The following is a 19,475-nucleotide window of genomic DNA, read 5'->3' as shown; positions in this document are numbered from 1 at the left end:
AAGTACCACCCAAAGGAGCAAAAGTGACTGCAGCCTCTGGCTCTGTTTGGCCCATATTTACTATCTAACTCAGGAAGTTGGCTGGGCAACCATACAAACTTTTGGCTCACTGTGGCTCCAGACCTGGACTCTCTCAGCGCTGCTTTGCTCTCTGACCTTCAGTCTCCGACACCAGCCTGACTCTAACCTTTATTCTTGCCTGCTGATTTTGGCCCTCACAACTACTCTGATCCCTGCTCATCTACCACCACCTCTTAGCCACCTCTGGACTCTGCGACATGAGCCCAGCAGTAACCACTAAGCCAGACTGCTTATGCCCTGGTCTTTTATAGGCTTGCTCTTGTTTATACAATGTAAAATGACTATTCCAATCTCTTCTACTCCTCCGAACTTCCTTTGCTCATGACATGTTGTTTTAAAACACCAAAATGGAGTTTATCCCACATCCATTTGTTATTTATTTCAGTGTCAAAACTCCCATTCACTTCAGTCAGAAATGAATCAGCCCCTTCTGACCAACATTTCTTCATTTCTGAACCAGATTCTAACAAATGGTCAAATTAAAGACACCTAGCCTACTATTAAGAGAATTAATTTGAGGCTACAAATCACAGCCCACAATAGAGGGTAGCAGTACAGGCATTATTACATGCTTTGTGAAGGGCCATCATATGCTCTTCCTCTGCTGGCCAGTAGGTGATGGCTCCATGGCCCGGGCATACCTCCTTCCATCCCCTCTAGGGACACTGACATTATCCTGGAGCAGGCCTTGTCCTCCCAGAGCCTGATCCTACAAGGTGCTGAACCACCCTGAAGGTGCTGAGTGCCTTCAGCTCCCATTAACTTCAGGGAGAGTCGAGAATGCTTGCCACCATGAGTAGCTCAGCACTTTGCACAACTGAGCCCTCTGAACACAAAGACAGGGATTGTCCCTCACCTCAGCACAGGGGCTTACGTGAGGTGCAGAAGGGCTCCTTGCAACCATTCCCTCCCACACAAGGCAAGGCACAACCTAGCCCAATATTTGAGAGATTTATTTGTGTCTGCCTAAGTGCTATCTAATGAAAACTTAATATTTTTATAACCACTTGTATAGGTGCAAATATTTGCTGTCGGAAATTATTGCACATGGAAGGAGGGCAGAAGGGGGGTTGCCTTGGTTTGCGGGTGATTAGGCTTGCACAGTGAGCCTTGGATAAAATCCAGATTGTATATGATCATTAATTTAAGCTGTAGTAAACTAATGCAGAACACATATTGACTGGCAGCTAGCTTGGCAGTCTGAGTAAGATTCACATGTTGGACAGTAGATTCTTTGTTAGAATATATCTCGTAGACACCCCACCATGACTTCACACACTCATGGCTCAGAAAGGGATAAAAAAAAAATCTCAGGGAATCAGGCCATGCCAAAATAAGCATTATTCTGTAATATTTTAAGGGAAATACAAAGATAACTGCAGAGCAACAATTGTTCGGAAGTGTGCATTTTACAATAGATCTAACTACAATCTAACTCTTTTGTATGAATTTTTTGTTTGCCTTTTTGGCTAAGATCCATTGTAAAAGTTGTTTAATTTCTCATATGACAGTGAACGGCAGAGATCCTACCATTGCAAGGGGCTCAGTGGGATGATCTAACAGGTCTTTTGCATATCTGACTACTAGATTCTTATCTGAAGTTAGCATATGTATCTAGCAGGTCAGTGTTTTTTGATTGTAACTATATATAACATAAATACCTATATAAATTTTACTCACATTAATTTTTATGAAAGCAGAGTGATTCATACTCTATACCCCATTTATCACACTCCATATTTGCTGTGAATATACCAGGGCAATATTATGATAGAGTCACAGGCAATGATGATGTTGCGTACTAAGCTAACAGGTGTTCCACTCCCCGTGTCCTTTGTATACACATATTCAAATCACACAAGGCAGTAGACAGGATAGGGTCTGTTAACTCACTGCTGATTTCCCTGGCAAATAAACCAGCAGCTGCTGGACCAAGCACTGACTTAGCACTGAGAAGAAGGTGATATTTGCATGGGACAGGATGCTTTCATGGAGCCCTTTAGCAACACATTTTGTGACTTACAGTGCAATATATATTTTCTGCTTTTAGGTAAGATACAGTATGTATTATTATGGTTGTTGTTTTTCACTCTGGATATATGGTTCATTTTTATACTTAAAAAAATTAATGGATTTTCTCTGTTAAATTGTCAGATTTTTTAAAAATCAGCCTAGAGGTTTGTAACCCAATAGTAGATCTTGTGTTAGTAAGAAAAGCAGAAAGTCTGTAAACTATCATACACTAATATTGTACATAATTTGTAAGTAAAACATGGACATTGACTGCGTGAGACATTTTCTAATGTTTACTAAGTACTTTACAGTACATTATACTTTCTTTTTAATGTCTGCACTACAAAGATGAAAATAATTAGCTCTCCCCAGGACCAATCTTGCAAACCTTTACTAATTTGCGTAAGGACTTACCATGAGTAAGGGTTAGCAGGGTGAGGTCAAGGTTTAGCATGGAAGTTGTTGCTATTATCTGTTCAAAAATATGTTTGGAAAGTGGCTTTATTTTGCTTGACAGTGAAGATATTATTTTTTAATCCCTCCATGTAATACTTGATTGTAAATATTTAAAATTGAGTCTGCATGATTTAAACATATTTTGGCATACTATTTTGATATGGGAAGTTCCTGACCAAAATAAATAAATAAATAAATAAAATTCCTCCCCTGGCAATCTGAGGGAAAGATTTCACAGAAAACTGTATTTCAAGGAAATATCTTGTAGTTTGACCTTTTTTTGCACGCTTAGGTTTTACACCCCAAAGAATAGGATTCTTTTTTTTTCTAATATTCACCATTTAGCATAATTTTAGTTTTGGCATAAAAGGAAAACAAAATATTTTTGCTATTAAAGCTGAAGAGGTTTGTAACAACCACCACCAAAAGCTCTAACTTTGTCACTTGGTCAACTGGAGAATGTATTACCATTAATAATACCTTCTGTTCAGTATCTTGGGTATTACTTTTATAAGCAGATATTTGTCAACTATGAATTTTGGATAAAATTGGAAGCCCAATGTACTTCCATAAGAGTCTGTTGTGATTAGATACTAGATAAAATTCGACATTAAACTCGCCAACAATTCTTCTACAGCTTTTTAGAATTAACTTCAGCTTTATTTAGATGTTTATGTAATTCCAACAGAAGGAATGTGTAACAATACAAGACTATTGTGCCTTCATGTAATCTAAATGTAAGGGATATTTGCTTTACCTTGCTTTCCTTTATCTTTGTGAACTCAATATACTGTAGACTATTTTGCTAGATTTCATCAGTCAGCATTTGGAGTGAAGGAGAGTTTGTGTCGGGTCTGTAGGTTTGTACCCACAAAGATCTGCTCCCCCAGTACCATGGCGTCACCAAAATTAAGATTATTGGTTTGAGGTTTTTTTAAATAACACCCATATTTTAAGTGAATACAAAAAGCTGATATTTCCTTTTTGCTGTTCTATCTGTATTAATCTTTGTTAGACCACTTGACTAAAACCCTACAGAAGATCAACCTTTACTTTTATATTATCATTTAAATATAATGCTTTGCAGTAGACACATACATCAAGAAGGCATACCATACATTCTCAGATACAGACTTTTATAAGCTTCCTCATATGTTAATTGCCTTTTTTATCAGTACAAGGGTCAAATTTTCCTGTCCTGAGGCCATGATCTGAAGCCCACTGAATACCATGTCAGCCTTTCCAATTACTTTAGTGGGCTTTGGCTCAAATACAAGTCAAGCCAAACTCCCATGGAAGTCAATAGACATTTTGCTCAGTTAAGGTCTGCAGAATTTGGCCCTATAAACAGAATGTGTAAACAATGTGCTCTCGCTCTCTCTGACCAAAATGACCAAGCATTTGGATGTTTTTTCTAAAATATATGTGCTCAGAATTATTTTGGGGAAGGTCTATGGCTTGTGCTGTACACAAGGTCATACTAGATTAGGGATCGGCAATCTTTGGTGCATGGCCCATCAAGGAAATCTGTTGGCTGGCCAAGACGGTTTGTTTACCTGAAGCGTCTGCAGGTTCAGCGAACTGCGGCCAGTGGGAGCTGTGATCAGCTGAACCTGCGGATGCTGCAAGTCAACAAACCATCCCGGCCCACCAGCGGATTTACCTGACAAGCATGTGCCAAAGGTTACCAATCCCTGTACTAGATGATCATAATAGTCTCTTCTGGTCTCAGAATCTATGGATTTATGAAAGTATGTGAATTCCTGGCACCATAAATACTAGGGGTCTGACACTCCACCATTTTGCACCATGTAAATGATCATTTTTACACCCATTCTGCAAAGATGTAAATACAATTGAGAATTGGTAGCCTTTTACTCACATTTTGCACAGGGATAAATGACTACACAGAATGCCAAGCAGTTGAGAAACAGACCTAGCTTTTTTTATGATGATAAAGTGATGAGTGTTTTAGAATCCAGAGAACAATGAAACCTCACTAGGTAGGTTTCAGTTTATGCAGTCAACTAAGAATATGAAGTCATGGTTTTTATTTAAACTAAAGCTGCATACTCTGTTTCCTGTCAACAATGATTCTGTTGTGCTTGCTAATACTTTGAAGAGCGATATGGAAGCAAAATATAGATTGCTTTGAGTTCCAGCTGGAGGTCACTTTGGTAAAAGCGAACATGTTTATAGTCAATACAGAAAAACTGGTTTTAAGAGGTCAGTGTTGCTGGAAAAATGCATGCATTATTTGGCAAGCTATACATAGCAACATGTTTAAGTTTGGAATATTCTTGATTACTGCATGAGGTAAAATTTTGTGGCTCTGTAGAACAAGGACATTTTTAAAATATTGCCTTTTATGCCTAAATTTTATGATGCAGTCAAGGAGTTTCATAAAGATATCTTCCATGTCACAGGCAGGAGCAAAATTAAAACTTGTGCATGCTAGTGACTAATTAAACAGACAACCAAGATTTTCAAAAATGATTACTTAAAATCAGGCTTTAAGTCAGTTTTAGGTGTCTATGGGTATATCTACGCAGTAACTGGGACATGTAATTCCTAGCTCAGGTAGACATACATGGGCTAGCTCTGCTCATGCTAGCACCTAAAAATAGCTGTATTACCATGGCAGCACAAGCAGTGATTTGGGCTAGCCACCTGAATACAATCCTGTCTGACCACCTCAAGGTACGTACATGGGTGGTTAGCCTGAGCCATCATCTGTGCTGCCATGGTCATACTGTTGTTTATAAATGCTCACTCGAGCAAAGATAGCATGTGTTTGTCTACCCATGCTGGGAATTACATCACCCAGCTGCCATATAGATGTATCCTATAAATAAGTTGCCTGATTTTAAAAATGCCAAGTATCCAGCAATCCAATTGACTTTAATAGGAGCTATTCAGAGCTTCAACACTTTTGAAACTCAGGCCATCTATTTAAGCACTATTTATTAACTTAAGGGATTTAGACACCTGAACTTAAGCAATTTTTTTAAATCTTGGCCAACTTCCATATTTAGTACCGTAACTCCAAGCCCCTGGAGAACCATTTTTCCACAGTGGAGGTATTTCGTCGATCAAACATACCATCATTATTGTGAACAATAGTATATTATTTCTGGGATTCACCTAATATAAGTGATGAGTAAGTATCAAAGTGACTTAGGAACTAAGTTCCCCTTGGCTTTTAATGGAATTTAGGTTCCTAAATTAGTTAGGCATTTTTGGAAGTTTTGCCTATCTTCAACAAATGGTCAAACAAAATGTCACTTGAACCCTTGGGAACATGTTAACTGCAGACTTAACGGGACTTTTGGCTGATGGAAACATCAATAAGAAATGAATAAAGATTTGGTCCATTGACTTCAATTCAACATAATATTTAGTAGCTCTTTGAATATGACAGGGTAACATCAATGTAAAATTTGACCATAATAAGATTCTGTTGCTTTAATTTAATTAGAAGTATAAATGTTTGAAATGGCTCTAGTATTTCAGACTGTACTCTGATGAAGTGTATTTTTCCAGAGCTAAGGCCTTGGCTACACTCACACTTTACAGCGCTGCAACTTTCGTGCTCAGGGGTGTGAAAAAACACCCCCTCAAGCGCTGCAAGATGCAGCGCTGTAAAGCGTCAGTGTAATCAGGGTGGCAGCGCTAGGAGCACGGCTCCCAGCGCTGCACGCTACACCCGTAAAGGATGTGGTTTACATGCAGTGCTGGGAGAGCTCTCTCTCAGCGCTGCCGCTCTGACCACACTCATACTTCAAAGCGCTGCCATGGCAGCGCTTTGAAATTACAAGTGTAGCCATACCCCAAGAGTCACCCAGCATTGTTCACATAAAACATTAATCTTTGGCAAAACAACTTGCCTGATAACTTCTTCAGTCCTCACTTCCCTATGATCATACACAAGTTCCCACACACTGATAACACCTGATCAAATCATCAGAGTTTGCAGTTAGCCTGTGAGAACCCCACCCTAGCAGACTATCTCCCTGCCGCTCATTGTCTTGAAAGTGAAAACAAATGTTATTTCCTTAAGGCATGGCTACATTTGCAGATGCAGAGCGCTTTGAGTTAAACTAGCCTTTGTAGAGCGCAGTAGGGAAACTGCTGCAATCTGTCCACTCTGACAGCTTCAAGAGCACTGACGTGGCCACATTTGAGGCACTTGCAGCAGCATTGGGAGAGGTGCATTATGGGCAGCTATCCCAGCATACAAGTAACTGCAACGTGCTTTTAAAATGGGAGGGGGTGGGCGGAGTGTGACAGGGAGTGTGTTGTGTATATGTGAGGGGGAGAGAGCGTGGGCTTTGGGGGGCCTGAGAGCATGTCAGCATGCTGTCTTGTAAGTTCAGATAGCAGCAGACCTCCTCTTTCCCCGCGCCTCTCTCTCACACACACACAGCATTCCACAGTAATGGCTTGCATGCCGGCTGTCAGAAACGGAGCTTTGAAAGGGCATTTCCGCATTTCTACAGGAGTTCAAAACTATGACAAGAGTGGCCACTTGACTTAAGGGTATTATGGGATGTTTCCAGAGGCCAATCAGAGTGCAGTAACCCAACACTTCATTCACACTAACGCCCATGCATTGTAACCAAGGCGCAGCAAACATTATTCCACTTGCCGAGGTGGAGAACTAGCAGCACTGTAGTCACAAAGTCAGAGCACTCTGTGTGCCTTGCCAGTGTGGATAGGTAATGAGCTAGTGCACCCGAGGCTCCTTTATTGGGCTGTAACTCACAAGTGTAGCCAACCCCTGAATCTTCTCTCTGCTTTACTAACTGATATTCCTCAACTGTGGCTCAGTGTTCTGACAAGCTGATGTAAGGAACCACTTTTCTCCATGAATTAACTGTGGACAAGTTAAAGATCACCTGTTATCTCTGTTCCTGCCTCTCGTTGTACTTCAATACTAATAGGATTTTTCAGTCAGAAGTCTCTTATTTTCCTTTGTTCTACATAAAAAGTCTTTGTAACCCAGTTTTGGGGATGGCCTTTGGAGTAATCTTCCACTTCTCAGGGTAAACACACACATCCCACCCTGTTGTGGGGATGAGGAGTCTGAGGAGTGGAGACGGAGATTGGCTAGGTGAGGGAAATGGAATGGGGACAAGGAGCCAGGGTGAGAAAGAAACAGGACGGGGGCAGCAACTAGTTGGAAGGAAAGGGGCAGAAGGGATCACGCTTGAGGGAAATGGGCAGTAGAGTCTGTTTCCCCTAGAGCACAATCCCCTCCAGAGCCAGGAATGGAACCCAAGATTCCTGAGTTCCACCATTCCTCTGCAGTTAGCCAATTTCTGTGAAACCGACTGGCAAAGCGTCTCATCACCTCTAGTGCTGATCCACAGAGAGGATAACAACCTACTACTGCTATCAGTTACTCCTTTAGTTCAAGTGGCAGAGGTGGATGCATAGCTCCATGGTGGATCTAAACGTTCCAACTCTGCTGATTACTACATGAGTGTCCCATAGAGTGTCCTTGTTTGGTGAAGGCCTCCCAAATACCCTGAAAGAACCTGCTTCAATACAGATATAAAATCCCCTCTGACCACACACCCCTAATTGTCACCTAGCACCCCACTGTGGAACCCATATGGGTTATCACCAAACAACTACAACCCATACTTGATGGGAATTTCATCCTGAACAAAATCTTTCCTGAATCCCTGCTTCTGGCCTTCAACCAACCTCTCCAAGCCCATCATCAGAGGCACATTCCCTATAGATCAGGGCACACCAACTCAAAGGGGCACCAGATGCTGACAGAACAACAGATGCAAAACCTGCAGACATATCTTCACTGCTACAATGATCAACACCCTTTCCCAACACATCTTTCAAGATCCAAGGGTCCTATACATGCCTATCACAACATGTGATGTACCTCATCCAGTGCACTAAATGCCCCAATAGCAACTATCTGGGTGAAGCCAGACAATCACTAAACTCTCAAATGAATTCAAACAGGAAAATGATAAAAGACAAAAATACCACATCATTATTCAAAAAACAATCACTCTCTATCTGACCTATCATCCTCATCGTCAAAGGAAACCTGCACAACACTTTGAAAAGATGAGCTTGGAAACTTATATCCATAACTTTATTAGAGACTAAAAGTCATGGACTGACTTGAGACAATGGATTTATGGTTTATTACAACAATCTATAACCTGCTAACAGCCCCTCCCAGCTGCTCCTTCCTCACCCCATTTCCTTTCTTCCCTATGACTGGAGGAAACCACTTAACCTTGAATCATCCCTTGCAATCTATGTTAACTACTCATACAAAACAATGTGTTCAAATCTTGTATTTAGCAGTGACACTTTGCAGGTCTACACTACAGACCTATATTGGTATAATGATGTCACTCAGGGATGTGAAAAATCCACACCCCTGAGCAATATAGTTACACCAACCGTAACCCCCCATGTAGACAATGCTACGTCGACAGCAGAGCTTCTCCTGTCAACATAGCTACCACTTCTCACAGAGGTGAATTAACTACACCCACAGGAGACCTCTCTCACATCGGCATAAGAGCATCTTCACTTAAGCACTGACACAGTGTTTTAAGTGAAGACCTGCCCTTAGTTTCCCAGACAAAGAAGAGCACTGCGTAAGCTCAAAGGTTTGTCTCTCTCACCAAAAAACTTGGTCCAATAAAAGATATTTCACTTTCTTTCACAACTATTTGGAACATTTTCAACAAAGAAAATTATTACAAACACCATAACCTTAGAACTCCATTTCTAAGTTTTGTCAAACTTTAAAAAAATATCCTAGCCTATTAGATGAGAAGTGACATCTAATTTAAAGCAAATCAGTTTTATTTTGTGTAAGATAGGAGAAATGGTTTGAAAATCAAGCTATAAAATCTGATCCAACTCCAGCTGAAGTCAATACCAATCTTTCTATTTGCATCAGTGGGAGCTGGATCGGCACCATTTTGAGAACATGATGACCACAGCACCATAAGAGTTTCCATTCAGAATTTCCTGTGTTCCTAGTTCTTTTTTTTTTTCTTTCCATTTTTATGCAGGTATTTGTTCTGCGCTAAGGCTGACGGTACCATCACATACTATACATGGCATTGAAGGACAACCACTCCATCTTACAGTTGACTACAATTTCAACACTACAGCTTCTGAAATCCAGATAATATGGCTATTTGAGAAACCTCAGAGTATCCCCAAATATTTACTTGGCTCTGTGAATCAGTCAGTAGTACCCGACCTGGAATATAAACACAAGTTTACTCTCATACCACCTAATGCATCTTTGATGATCAATCCATTACATGTTACTGATGAAGGCAATTACATTGTAAAAGTCAATGTCCATGGAAATGGGACAATATCAGCCAATCAAAAGATTCAAGTCACTGTTGATGGTAAGTCAATAAAATACTGTATTTTAGTGCTGCAAATAAAATGACAACTTTTGTGAAGTTTCTAATCACCTGAAATCCAGCTACAGTTCTGTGTGATTCAGTCTGGCTGTGTATGAATAAATCAACTCACTGAAGTAATTTTATGCTTATTTTCAAAACTGCAATGGTTAATTATTCAACAAAATGGGTTTATTGATTGGTGCCCTATTAATCCTAGGAGTATATTAAACTGGGTTTGTAGGCATCATATAACTACTATGAAATTAAATGGACTATAGCAGGGGTAGGCAACCTTTATTTAAAAAAAAATAATGGAGATATACCTATCTCCTAGAACTGGAAGGGACCCTGAAGGGTCATTGAGTCCAGCCCCCTGCCTTCACTAGCAGGACCAAGTACTGGCTTTGCCCCAGATTCCCTAAATGTTCCCCTCAAGGACTGAACTCATAACCCTGGCTTGAGCAGGCCAATGCTCAAAGCACAGAGCTATCCTTCCCCCCACTCCCCTCCCCTGAAGGTGGCATGTGAGCTGATTTTTAGTGGCAACGACTGCCAGGGGGGCCTCTGCATTTTATTTTAATTTTAAATGAAGCTTCTTAAACATTTAAAAAATGTTATTTACTTTACAGATAACAATAGTTTAGTTATATATTATAGACTTATAGAAAGAGACCTTCTAAAAACATTAAAATGTATTACTGACACACAAAACCTTAACTTAGAGTGAATAAATGAAGACTCGGCACAGCACTTCTGAAAGACTGCTGACCCCTGGTATATAGTGATCTCAGGAAATAATCTGTTTTCACAGTGCCCAGTTCTGCCACCCTTACTCACCTTCAGGCTGCATTCCCTTTTGCATGAGCTTTTTCCTGTACCTGGAAACCTGACTTTGAGGAAATTCTGGAGCAGCTGCCTGCTCAGGATTTCATGCTATCTAGATGCTGGAGGGTGGTAGGCAGGTGACCCAACAGAGATGATAATAAGGTTTGGGGGGAAAGTTTGGCCCTAAATAGAGGCTCATGTGGTTCAGTTTCATCAAGTGGTTCATTTTCTCTAGGTCAATAGGTAGCTGTGAATATGGATCTATTCTTCTCCTACGTATGTATCTTCCATTCATGTGAGTGGGAATTATACATGCACAGAGAAGGAAGAGCAGGGAATGGAAAAATGCATGCAGCATGAACTTGATTAATTCTTCTATCTAATTAAAATGGAATATTTGTTCCTAGCCATTGTGTCATAACCTCTGCTATTGTAAGTCATCCTAGCTCTAGTGAAGTTACTGGAAGTATGCCCATTTGGACCAGCTCAGAATATGACCCTTTGTTTTTCATTTTTAGCACCATAAAATTTGAAATCTAAGTATTTTCTTAAAAGGGTGATGAATACCATTTATATCACCTGGGCAGTAAATGACATAGTCTCCTAATATAAATGGCAAATCTTTTTTAGAACTGTTCATATCCATTTAACTTACAGTTCCTGTCACAAAGCCAGCTGTACAAATTGAACCTTCTTCGGGAGTAGTGGAGTATGTGGGGAATATGACATTAACCTGTACTGTTGGAAAAGGTACAAGGATAGGTTACCAGTGGATGAAAAATGGGAAACCTATGCACGCCACTTCTAGTTACACCTTTTCCTCAAACAATGACACACTTTTAATTGTCCCTGTCATGAAAGAAGACATTGGGAATTACAGCTGTTTGGCAACCAATCCTGTGAGTGCGATGGAAAGTGAGATAATTGCACCAACTATATTTTGTAAGTATATAAAATATTCATGCATACGTTTCTCTAAATGAGCTTCCCGGAGAGAGAACCTCTGGCAATGGAATGGGCACAAAGCAGTTGATTCAAGTTTATATTTTGACTTTCCTTACAGTAGATTGGTCTTTAACAGTCCATCTATACCCTCTCCATGATAAAATAATGTAGAACTTGCTAAACTTTATGTAGTTTTTAAAGATCAGCTTGAGCTGCAGAATTTAGGTCAGGATTTCAAAGTACAGAGTTCTTCAAATTGATGATTTTTGTTCAGCCCATTATAATCAGACATTTAGACATAGATCCAAGTTCAGATTTCTAGTTCCCACAAAGTTCATGAGTGTTTGGATCTCAGGTTTTGGTTCAAGACCCTCTCTAACAGTTATCATTACCTTTTACTATGCCTATAGCATTATTGGTGTGCATGGTGCTTCACAAGCATGTAAAAAAATCAAGAGCCTTGATTCTGATTTAACTTACATTATTTTCACACTGATGTAACTCCACTGACTTTAAAGGCATAGGATTGGCAACCTTTGCCACATTGTTCCTCTGGGAATGGTGGACTGGTAGGCTGGGATGGTTTGTTTACCTGCAGCGTCTGCAGGTTTGGCCAATCGCAGCTTCCACTGGCCATGGTTTGCCATTCCAGGTCAATGGGGGCTGTGGGAAGCAGCGCGGGCCGAGGGATGTGTTGGCTGCCGCTTCCCGCAGCCCCCATTGGCCTGGAACGGCGAACCGCGGCCAGTGGGAGCTGCGACCAGCTGAACCTGCAGACATTGCAGCTAAACAAACCATCCCGGCCCACCAGCAGATTTCCCTGACAGGCTGTGTGCCAAAGGTTGCCTATCTCTGGTCGATATGCACCATATGCCATTGTGCAGGGGAGTTACTGTGTGATAAAAAAGGTCACTCACAGTAAATACCTGCCATCTGCTCAGAAACTAGATGGATAACAGTCCCATGGTGATATGAGCAATTGGAAGTGTTCCCACAGAGTAGTAAATTGTTACTAAGAACAGGTGATTTATTATTTTACAAGTCATGTAGTAAACAGGCTTCACTGAAACATGAGACTCATTTCTGCTGAGAACGATACTGGAAAAGAGAAGTGGAGAATGTAGGATCCCAGGAAGGAATTATTCTGCTGTTGCACTCAGAATCAAAAAGGTTCTTTATTTTGTTCATCCCTATTCATTAGTATTGTTTGATTTGTCTATTAATTGTAATAATAATACATCACAAAGCACTTAGCAGTTAAATAGCTTCATTCAGAAATAAATCAACACAAGACTGGGAGAGAATTTATTGGTCTGGTGGTGTGGCTGCTGCAGCAGAAGCTGCTGTACTATGTGGGAGACCTGAGTTCAGGAGATAAATTGGTAGAGCCCTGCAAATTTGCAGATATCCACTTTATATCCAAAGATCTCCGCAGATCATGTCTGCAGATCGGATGTGGACCCAAATTTTATATCTGCGCAGGCCTCTATGGATTGAGATTTCCTTCTTCTAGTCTTGTGAGAAACTAATAGAACAAATTTAGACCTAGACAGAAGTTTCTGATTCCTCTGCTTCTGACAATCTCCAAATGGAGCAAGGGGGACAATGACCTTTACATGAAAACTATGTTTGGGAGAATTTAAAGCACAAGACAGTGAAAGTAATGGGTTGGGTGAGAACTACTGAATAGTTTCAGAAAGCAAAAAAGCAAGTTAATTCTTAAAATTTGTAGATTTTGAATGTCTTGCTTTGCATTTAAAAAAGAAGTTGTCTTTAACCCTGACCCAATAACAAAAAAACCTCCATGGTCTTCTGATCCCTGAAAAGGTGCCTATGCTGGTTTCCTGGAAAATTCCCCTTGCCCGGGGAAAGCTCACTAAGAATGGAAACCCAGGAACTAAAAATTGAACACAGCAAAATCAGGGGGATGAGAGGAAGGTTAACATTTGCTTTCAGGATCATTTATGAAAAACAATTGTCTGAAGTTATGTAAGACACACCATGCTATGTCTTACTAAGGGGAAGATAGTTCCGTAAGCAAGTATTGTGTGGTAAGTACCAATATACATGTTTACATAGGTATATTTCAGTGCAATTTTACTGATCTTTATGTGTAAACAGAGATAAGTTATGCCAGTAACCTTGGCATTTAAGTACAAAGGGTCCAATTCACCTTTGTACAGACAGCCAGAAGGAGGTCTACTGCTTCATTACACTACATTACCTATGCTGCTTCAGTCCCACTAAAGTTTTTTTAGGACTTTAACCATTGCATAGGCCTTGTGCTGAATATCTGGGTGAATATCACCCAAACAGATCAATATTATGTGGGTGTTTTCTGTGATAAGACTGTTACAAATCTATCTACATGCGGACAGATTAAATTAACTGGAAGCCTTTTAATCAGAATAATTGAACATACGGCAGCTATTTGAAAGGTTAAGTCCATACTTATCCTTGGAATTTTTAAGAGTTATTCTTTGATTTTAATTTTCTCCATTATGATAATTTTTGTTTTTCATATTAATGCAGATGGACCTTACGGACTTACAGTTAATTCAGATAAAGGGCTGAAAGTAGGGGAGGTGTTTACGGTTGACATAGGAGAAGCTATCCTATTTGATTGCTCAGCAGACTCAAATCCACCAAATACTTACTCTTGGATCCAAAGGACTGACAATACTACACACGTTATCAAATATGGACCCCATCTGGAAGTTCTATCTGAAAAAGTGGCCCAGACAACAGTAGATTATATGTGCTATGCTTACAACAATGTGACTGGAAAACAGGACGAAACTCGTTTCACAGTGATCATTACTTCTGTAGGTAAGAACATAATATCTATAACATAACAACATACTGATCTAGTATAACACAAACAATGTACCAACCTAAGGGGAACCAAGCAACTGGAGTGCAAGCCAGGCGACGAACCAGTACACTGTCTTGATATTGTGAACTTCCCTGTCCTCAGCAAGAGGGTAGAGACCAGGAGTGACATCTTGGCAATAGTAATAGTAAAGTCAAAGGGAGTTTTGCCACTCACTCAACAAGGCCAGGATTTCACCACAGCTGCGTCTTGTAATGGACTTGGTCCTTTGGGTAGAAATGTCACTGCTCTCTACCATAACCACCAATTCACAAAGCAGAATTAATACACATTTTTTACCATCTCTGCTTGAGTGTGTTCAGTATAAGAAAGGAATCTATATTGAGAGAAAGTGGCACAAAAATACAGTGAGCTCTAAGGCTGGACTGCTAGCTTTGCACTGCCATGTAGGGCACCTGGATTCTATTCCAAACCCCACTTTCCCACGCCCTCTCTTAGCAGGGGCTGTGAGTGCTCTGCAGGCAGTCTGACCAGCACATGGTATGGAGCAGTGATGCCTCTAGTCATTTAACAATGGCTGGAATCGCCAATTAGGGACCAACAAACATGGGCATCAAAAGGGCCTCTGGGACTTGGTAGAACAGACGTCTTAGTCTAGTGTGTGATGGTAGTACAAGCTATCTTTGCAGAAACACAAAGGTGTTGGTGAATCAATTGTTTCATTACAAGATACATATGGAAGTTATTTTTAGCCCCGTGTGTTCTTATGTAGAGTTACAGCTAAGTACTGACGTATGGAGTTTTTCCTTTACTTTCAATATGTGATAGATTTAGGTCCTATATAATACTATGCCAAAATTAAATGACTGCAAAGCAATTTGTTGTCAGAGCAATGAAAAGCAACTGTAAATGGTACGATGCTGCTGAAGTCTGAAATCTCCTTATCTACTGCCTTTCATTACTAATTAGAAAACATATTTTCTGCGTGGTTAATAATTTAATTACTAAGGAACAATAGATTTTTTTTTCAGATAATGTGGCCATATTACTAATGTACAGCAAGATGTCAGACTGTTGCCTTTTAGAAAGTTTCACAAACCTGTTTTGCTGGTACCAGACAAAGAGCTCATACATTTATTATTAAGATAAACAAGAACAGCAGGTGTCTATTGTTCAGATGGATTTAATGTAATCTTCACAAATGAAAGCTCCATGCTTTCAAACACCCTGGCAAAAAACAGGTTACAATTTTTCAGTGGAAATAATACAGTTTAAAATAAAACAATGTGGTGACTAGAAGGAGGGAAATGCAAACAGAGCTGTGGTGTTCCATTAGGAATACAAATGGCATTTTCCTGAAACATAACCAGGACTTCTGCAGTATCTGTGTGTATAAATAAACACACTCACAATCATGAGCAACAATTTTGAGATTTGTTTTTGAAGCCTGATAAAAAGCAAAGTCCACATGGTGCACATTCTTTATTTAGTTGTACTTAAAAAAATGCAGATCTCCTTTGTTAAATTATCTCATGGGATTTTAAACCAGTTTGGAGATAATCAGCTTTTTCCATTTTATACCATTCTTCCTGTTTCTGAAGATTTATTCCAGTAATACTAAACCCTGGATCCCAGGCTGCACTCCTTAATTCAGGTAAAATTCCCTTTAATTTCAGTGGGAATTCTGCCTGAGTGTGGCCTCAAAGATATGCATACCCAGTGAATTTCTCCCTGAGGACCAAACTCTGAAGTTTTAATGGTAATTTTACCTGACTAGTGAATACTCTGCAAGGAAGATATTCTATGTCTCCACTCCCCCACTACCCAGGATAGAGAGCGGGTGCAAATGTAACCCACACACCTTCTAGGTGTGGTGTTCTGTCACATCTAGTGGCACTGAGACCACTTAAAGAGATATAAAATGAATCTGCTCTATAGTCTTAGCTAACAGTCAGTGGCTTTTAGCTCATGTGGTAGAGTCTCATGCACTAAGGTCCAGAAGTCCCTCGTTTAATCCTGCCCACTGACAGACCACAAAGATTTACACAACACTTAAACCTCAGTAGTTAAGGCATTTATACAGAATTTAGATGTTTCAGAAGATCTTCAGCAGCTTCTCTGCACATAGGGCTGAAATTCACCTATAGAGTTTTGTACACATATGTCCAACTAAAACTACAAAGAGAACAGTTGTAAACAGTTCATCCAGTCAACTAAAGTGTTCTGCTTTAGCAAAGAAGTGTTAGAGAGTTGGATTTTAAAATAAAGGCATCTATTTAATTATGGATATGATTCTGCAAGGTGCTGAGCACTAATTGCATGACTACTTTGTAGGACTGAAACAAGATGGAATAATGTTAAATTTATGTTAACCACACAGTTGTTTTTTATACAGATTTTAGTGATGCCTTGTAGGAATGAATTTTATTTGGCTATAAAAATGAAGTTACTCTTTTAAAGGATCCTTTAAAGATTCATCTGTTTCCCCAGGCTTCCGGGTAAGGGAGAGCTTTGATTGAAAAAGAGGGGATTGATGGGGTGGAACTTTTTCTGGCTGGAATTGTGAAGGTTTGTTGCACGTTTGGATTAATGCTCATATATTTAACCTTGTTAACTGACCAAGGGTGAAATGCTGTCCTGTACAGAAGACCAGCCCCAGGCCAATGTAACACTTGAAGTGGATTTACATGGTGCATAGATCCTGTGTTGCCCATTTACATAGGAATGGATGAATTTCACCCCTAAGTAGTATGAAAACGTCAGGTAGCACCACATGTAAATAAATATTAAAAATTTAAAGTTTCCGTTATAGAGGAAACTGGTAGTGATCAGCTTGTAGTGCCACTTTGTGTTTATGCATTATGGTATTGTCTTTAATTACATGAGCACATGCTACTTTTTCTACATGACCCCTGCCACATGTAGGGCGCACAGGGAAAGAAACAGGGTGGTAGGCACAACCATAAACCTGGCAGTTCCCAACTTTCAAGTGCTTAACTTTGAAACCAAAATTTGGTTTTTTTAACTTAATTTTTGTTTCTCTCTCTCTCTCTCTCTCACAGACACACAAAATCTGGTCATGATGTGCAGATAAGTCTCACTGGAAAAAGTTTGCTTTAGTGTGACTCAGCAACAGATATGAGCAAAGGAAGCAACGATCAGCAGTACTAATGTTAGAGAGCTGTATAATTTAGCAGTTTGTGTGAGAATCTGATCAACAAACCTATCAATGATCTATAAATCCCAAAAATAAAGCACAGAGAGATAAACTGACATACCTATGGCTACATAGTGGCAGAGTTGGGAATTAAACATCTCTCTCTTCACTTCCAGCCCAAGGACCAAACTGCTGTATCTTCAGCATGTAATAAGCTAAAGAATTCCCACATCTGTACTAGCAGAAAGGAGATGGCAGCCCTGATACGTGTACAAGGCCCTGAAAGCTAGAATTGATCAAATTATGAATTGTGACTATATTATTCAACAAATTTGAATATATATATTTCTTTTCCTGAATAGTTTGCAGACCCATCCTAAAATTACAAATATATTCATGATTAACATAGACTCAGAATAGTTCATGCTAACAATTTTTTCCTTGTCTCATTTGCAAACTATTGACTTCAACTGTTTGATATTTGTTATTTGTGATATGTGATTAGTCACTTAAATCATATGATATTGTTTCAGATTCCTGACTGCAAGCTTGGAGCTTTTTTAACATTGAAGAATAGCAAATATCACATCTGATAGTGCTACAGTTTATAAAACTGGAGTTTTGTGAACATTTCCACTAATAAACCATCAGTCAACAGAATACTTTTGGATATGTAACCCATTGTTCAGTGTTGAGTGTGTCATAGTGGCCAGCTAAGAAACTTAGTACTTTATCTCAAGCCATAGCAACATATACCCTCAACTCTGGAAATCTTGGTTCAGTCCCTAATGATGACTGATATGCTGCATTATTACAATCATATATAATATGACCTCAAAAATATATCCATTAATCACTTTTTTTAATATTTGGCACGACTACTGGGAGCAATGCTGCATCTGTTCCTAATCCACATTGGTTTCACTTCTCCCACAGTCACTCTTTATTTCTGACTGGCACCCTTCAGTCTGGAAACAGTCTGCTAATTACTGTCATTATAATTCTTGACCCTATTAGCAATGCCAAAATGGAACCACTGCACTTTACAAGCTATGGCATATGGTTATAATATTACTGTGCGTAATCAAACACGTTTGCCACTGTGTGATGCCATGGATACCCCATATCTCTTTTATATTTGCACTTGGTGAGATATTTCATTTTATTTATTTAACTAAGAACAGACTTTGAGAGACAAATAACATTTCCACTGGTACCTGGCAAGTTAGCCTTTCATGCGTGAACTGGAAAATGTACCCAGCACAAGTACTGCCAGTGAGTTACAATTCTTTTCAGAGGTCTGCTCCGAAAAAGAAACCTAATGAGCTACGGGGAGAGGAAGAACAAGGATTATCTAAAAACTAGATGCAAATCTTTTCCATTTAAATATAATTGGAGTGGAATACTCCATCTCTGAGAACACAACAGATTTTATTTACATGCGGTTTGCTGCAAACAGGAGCATGTGTTGGCTTCCTCAAAGTTAAATCCAAGATGAAGAGTCTTTGGATACAGCTAACCCGTAATTAAATACCTGTGACTGGCCTATGTCAGCTACCTGGGGTTTGCAGGGCTCAGACTACAAGGCTGTTTAATTCCAGTGTAGACATTTCGGCTTGGGCTGGAGCCTCAGCTCTGGAACCCTCCCCTGAACCCGAACATGGACACCTCAATTAAACAACTTCATACCCCAAGTCCCACAAGCTCAAGTCAGCTGACACAGGCCAGTCGTGGGTGTTTAATTGCT

General features: G+C 39.8%; 1 protein-coding gene across 1 annotated transcript in view; it reads left to right on the top strand.

The window, feature by feature from the left end:
- Positions 1-2,052: 2,052 nt before the first annotated feature.
- Positions 2,053-19,475, top strand: part of HEPACAM2 (HEPACAM family member 2) — a 34,503-nt gene continuing 17,080 nt past the window's right edge. The window contains exons 1-4 of the mRNA XM_032785381.2: positions 2,053-2,131; positions 9,618-9,968; positions 11,451-11,735; positions 14,271-14,567. Of these exons, the coding sequence (XP_032641272.1) occupies positions 2,053-2,131; positions 9,618-9,968; positions 11,451-11,735; positions 14,271-14,567 (1,012 nt within the window). The remainder of the gene's footprint in view (positions 2,132-9,617; positions 9,969-11,450; positions 11,736-14,270; positions 14,568-19,475) is intronic.

This window comes from Chelonoidis abingdonii, chromosome 2, assembly GCF_003597395.2.
Source record: "Chelonoidis abingdonii isolate Lonesome George chromosome 2, CheloAbing_2.0, whole genome shotgun sequence".
In the NCBI taxonomy this organism is placed as follows: Eukaryota; Metazoa; Chordata; order Testudines; family Testudinidae; genus Chelonoidis; species Chelonoidis abingdonii.
This window is presented reverse-complemented; position numbering and strand designations above follow the sequence as displayed.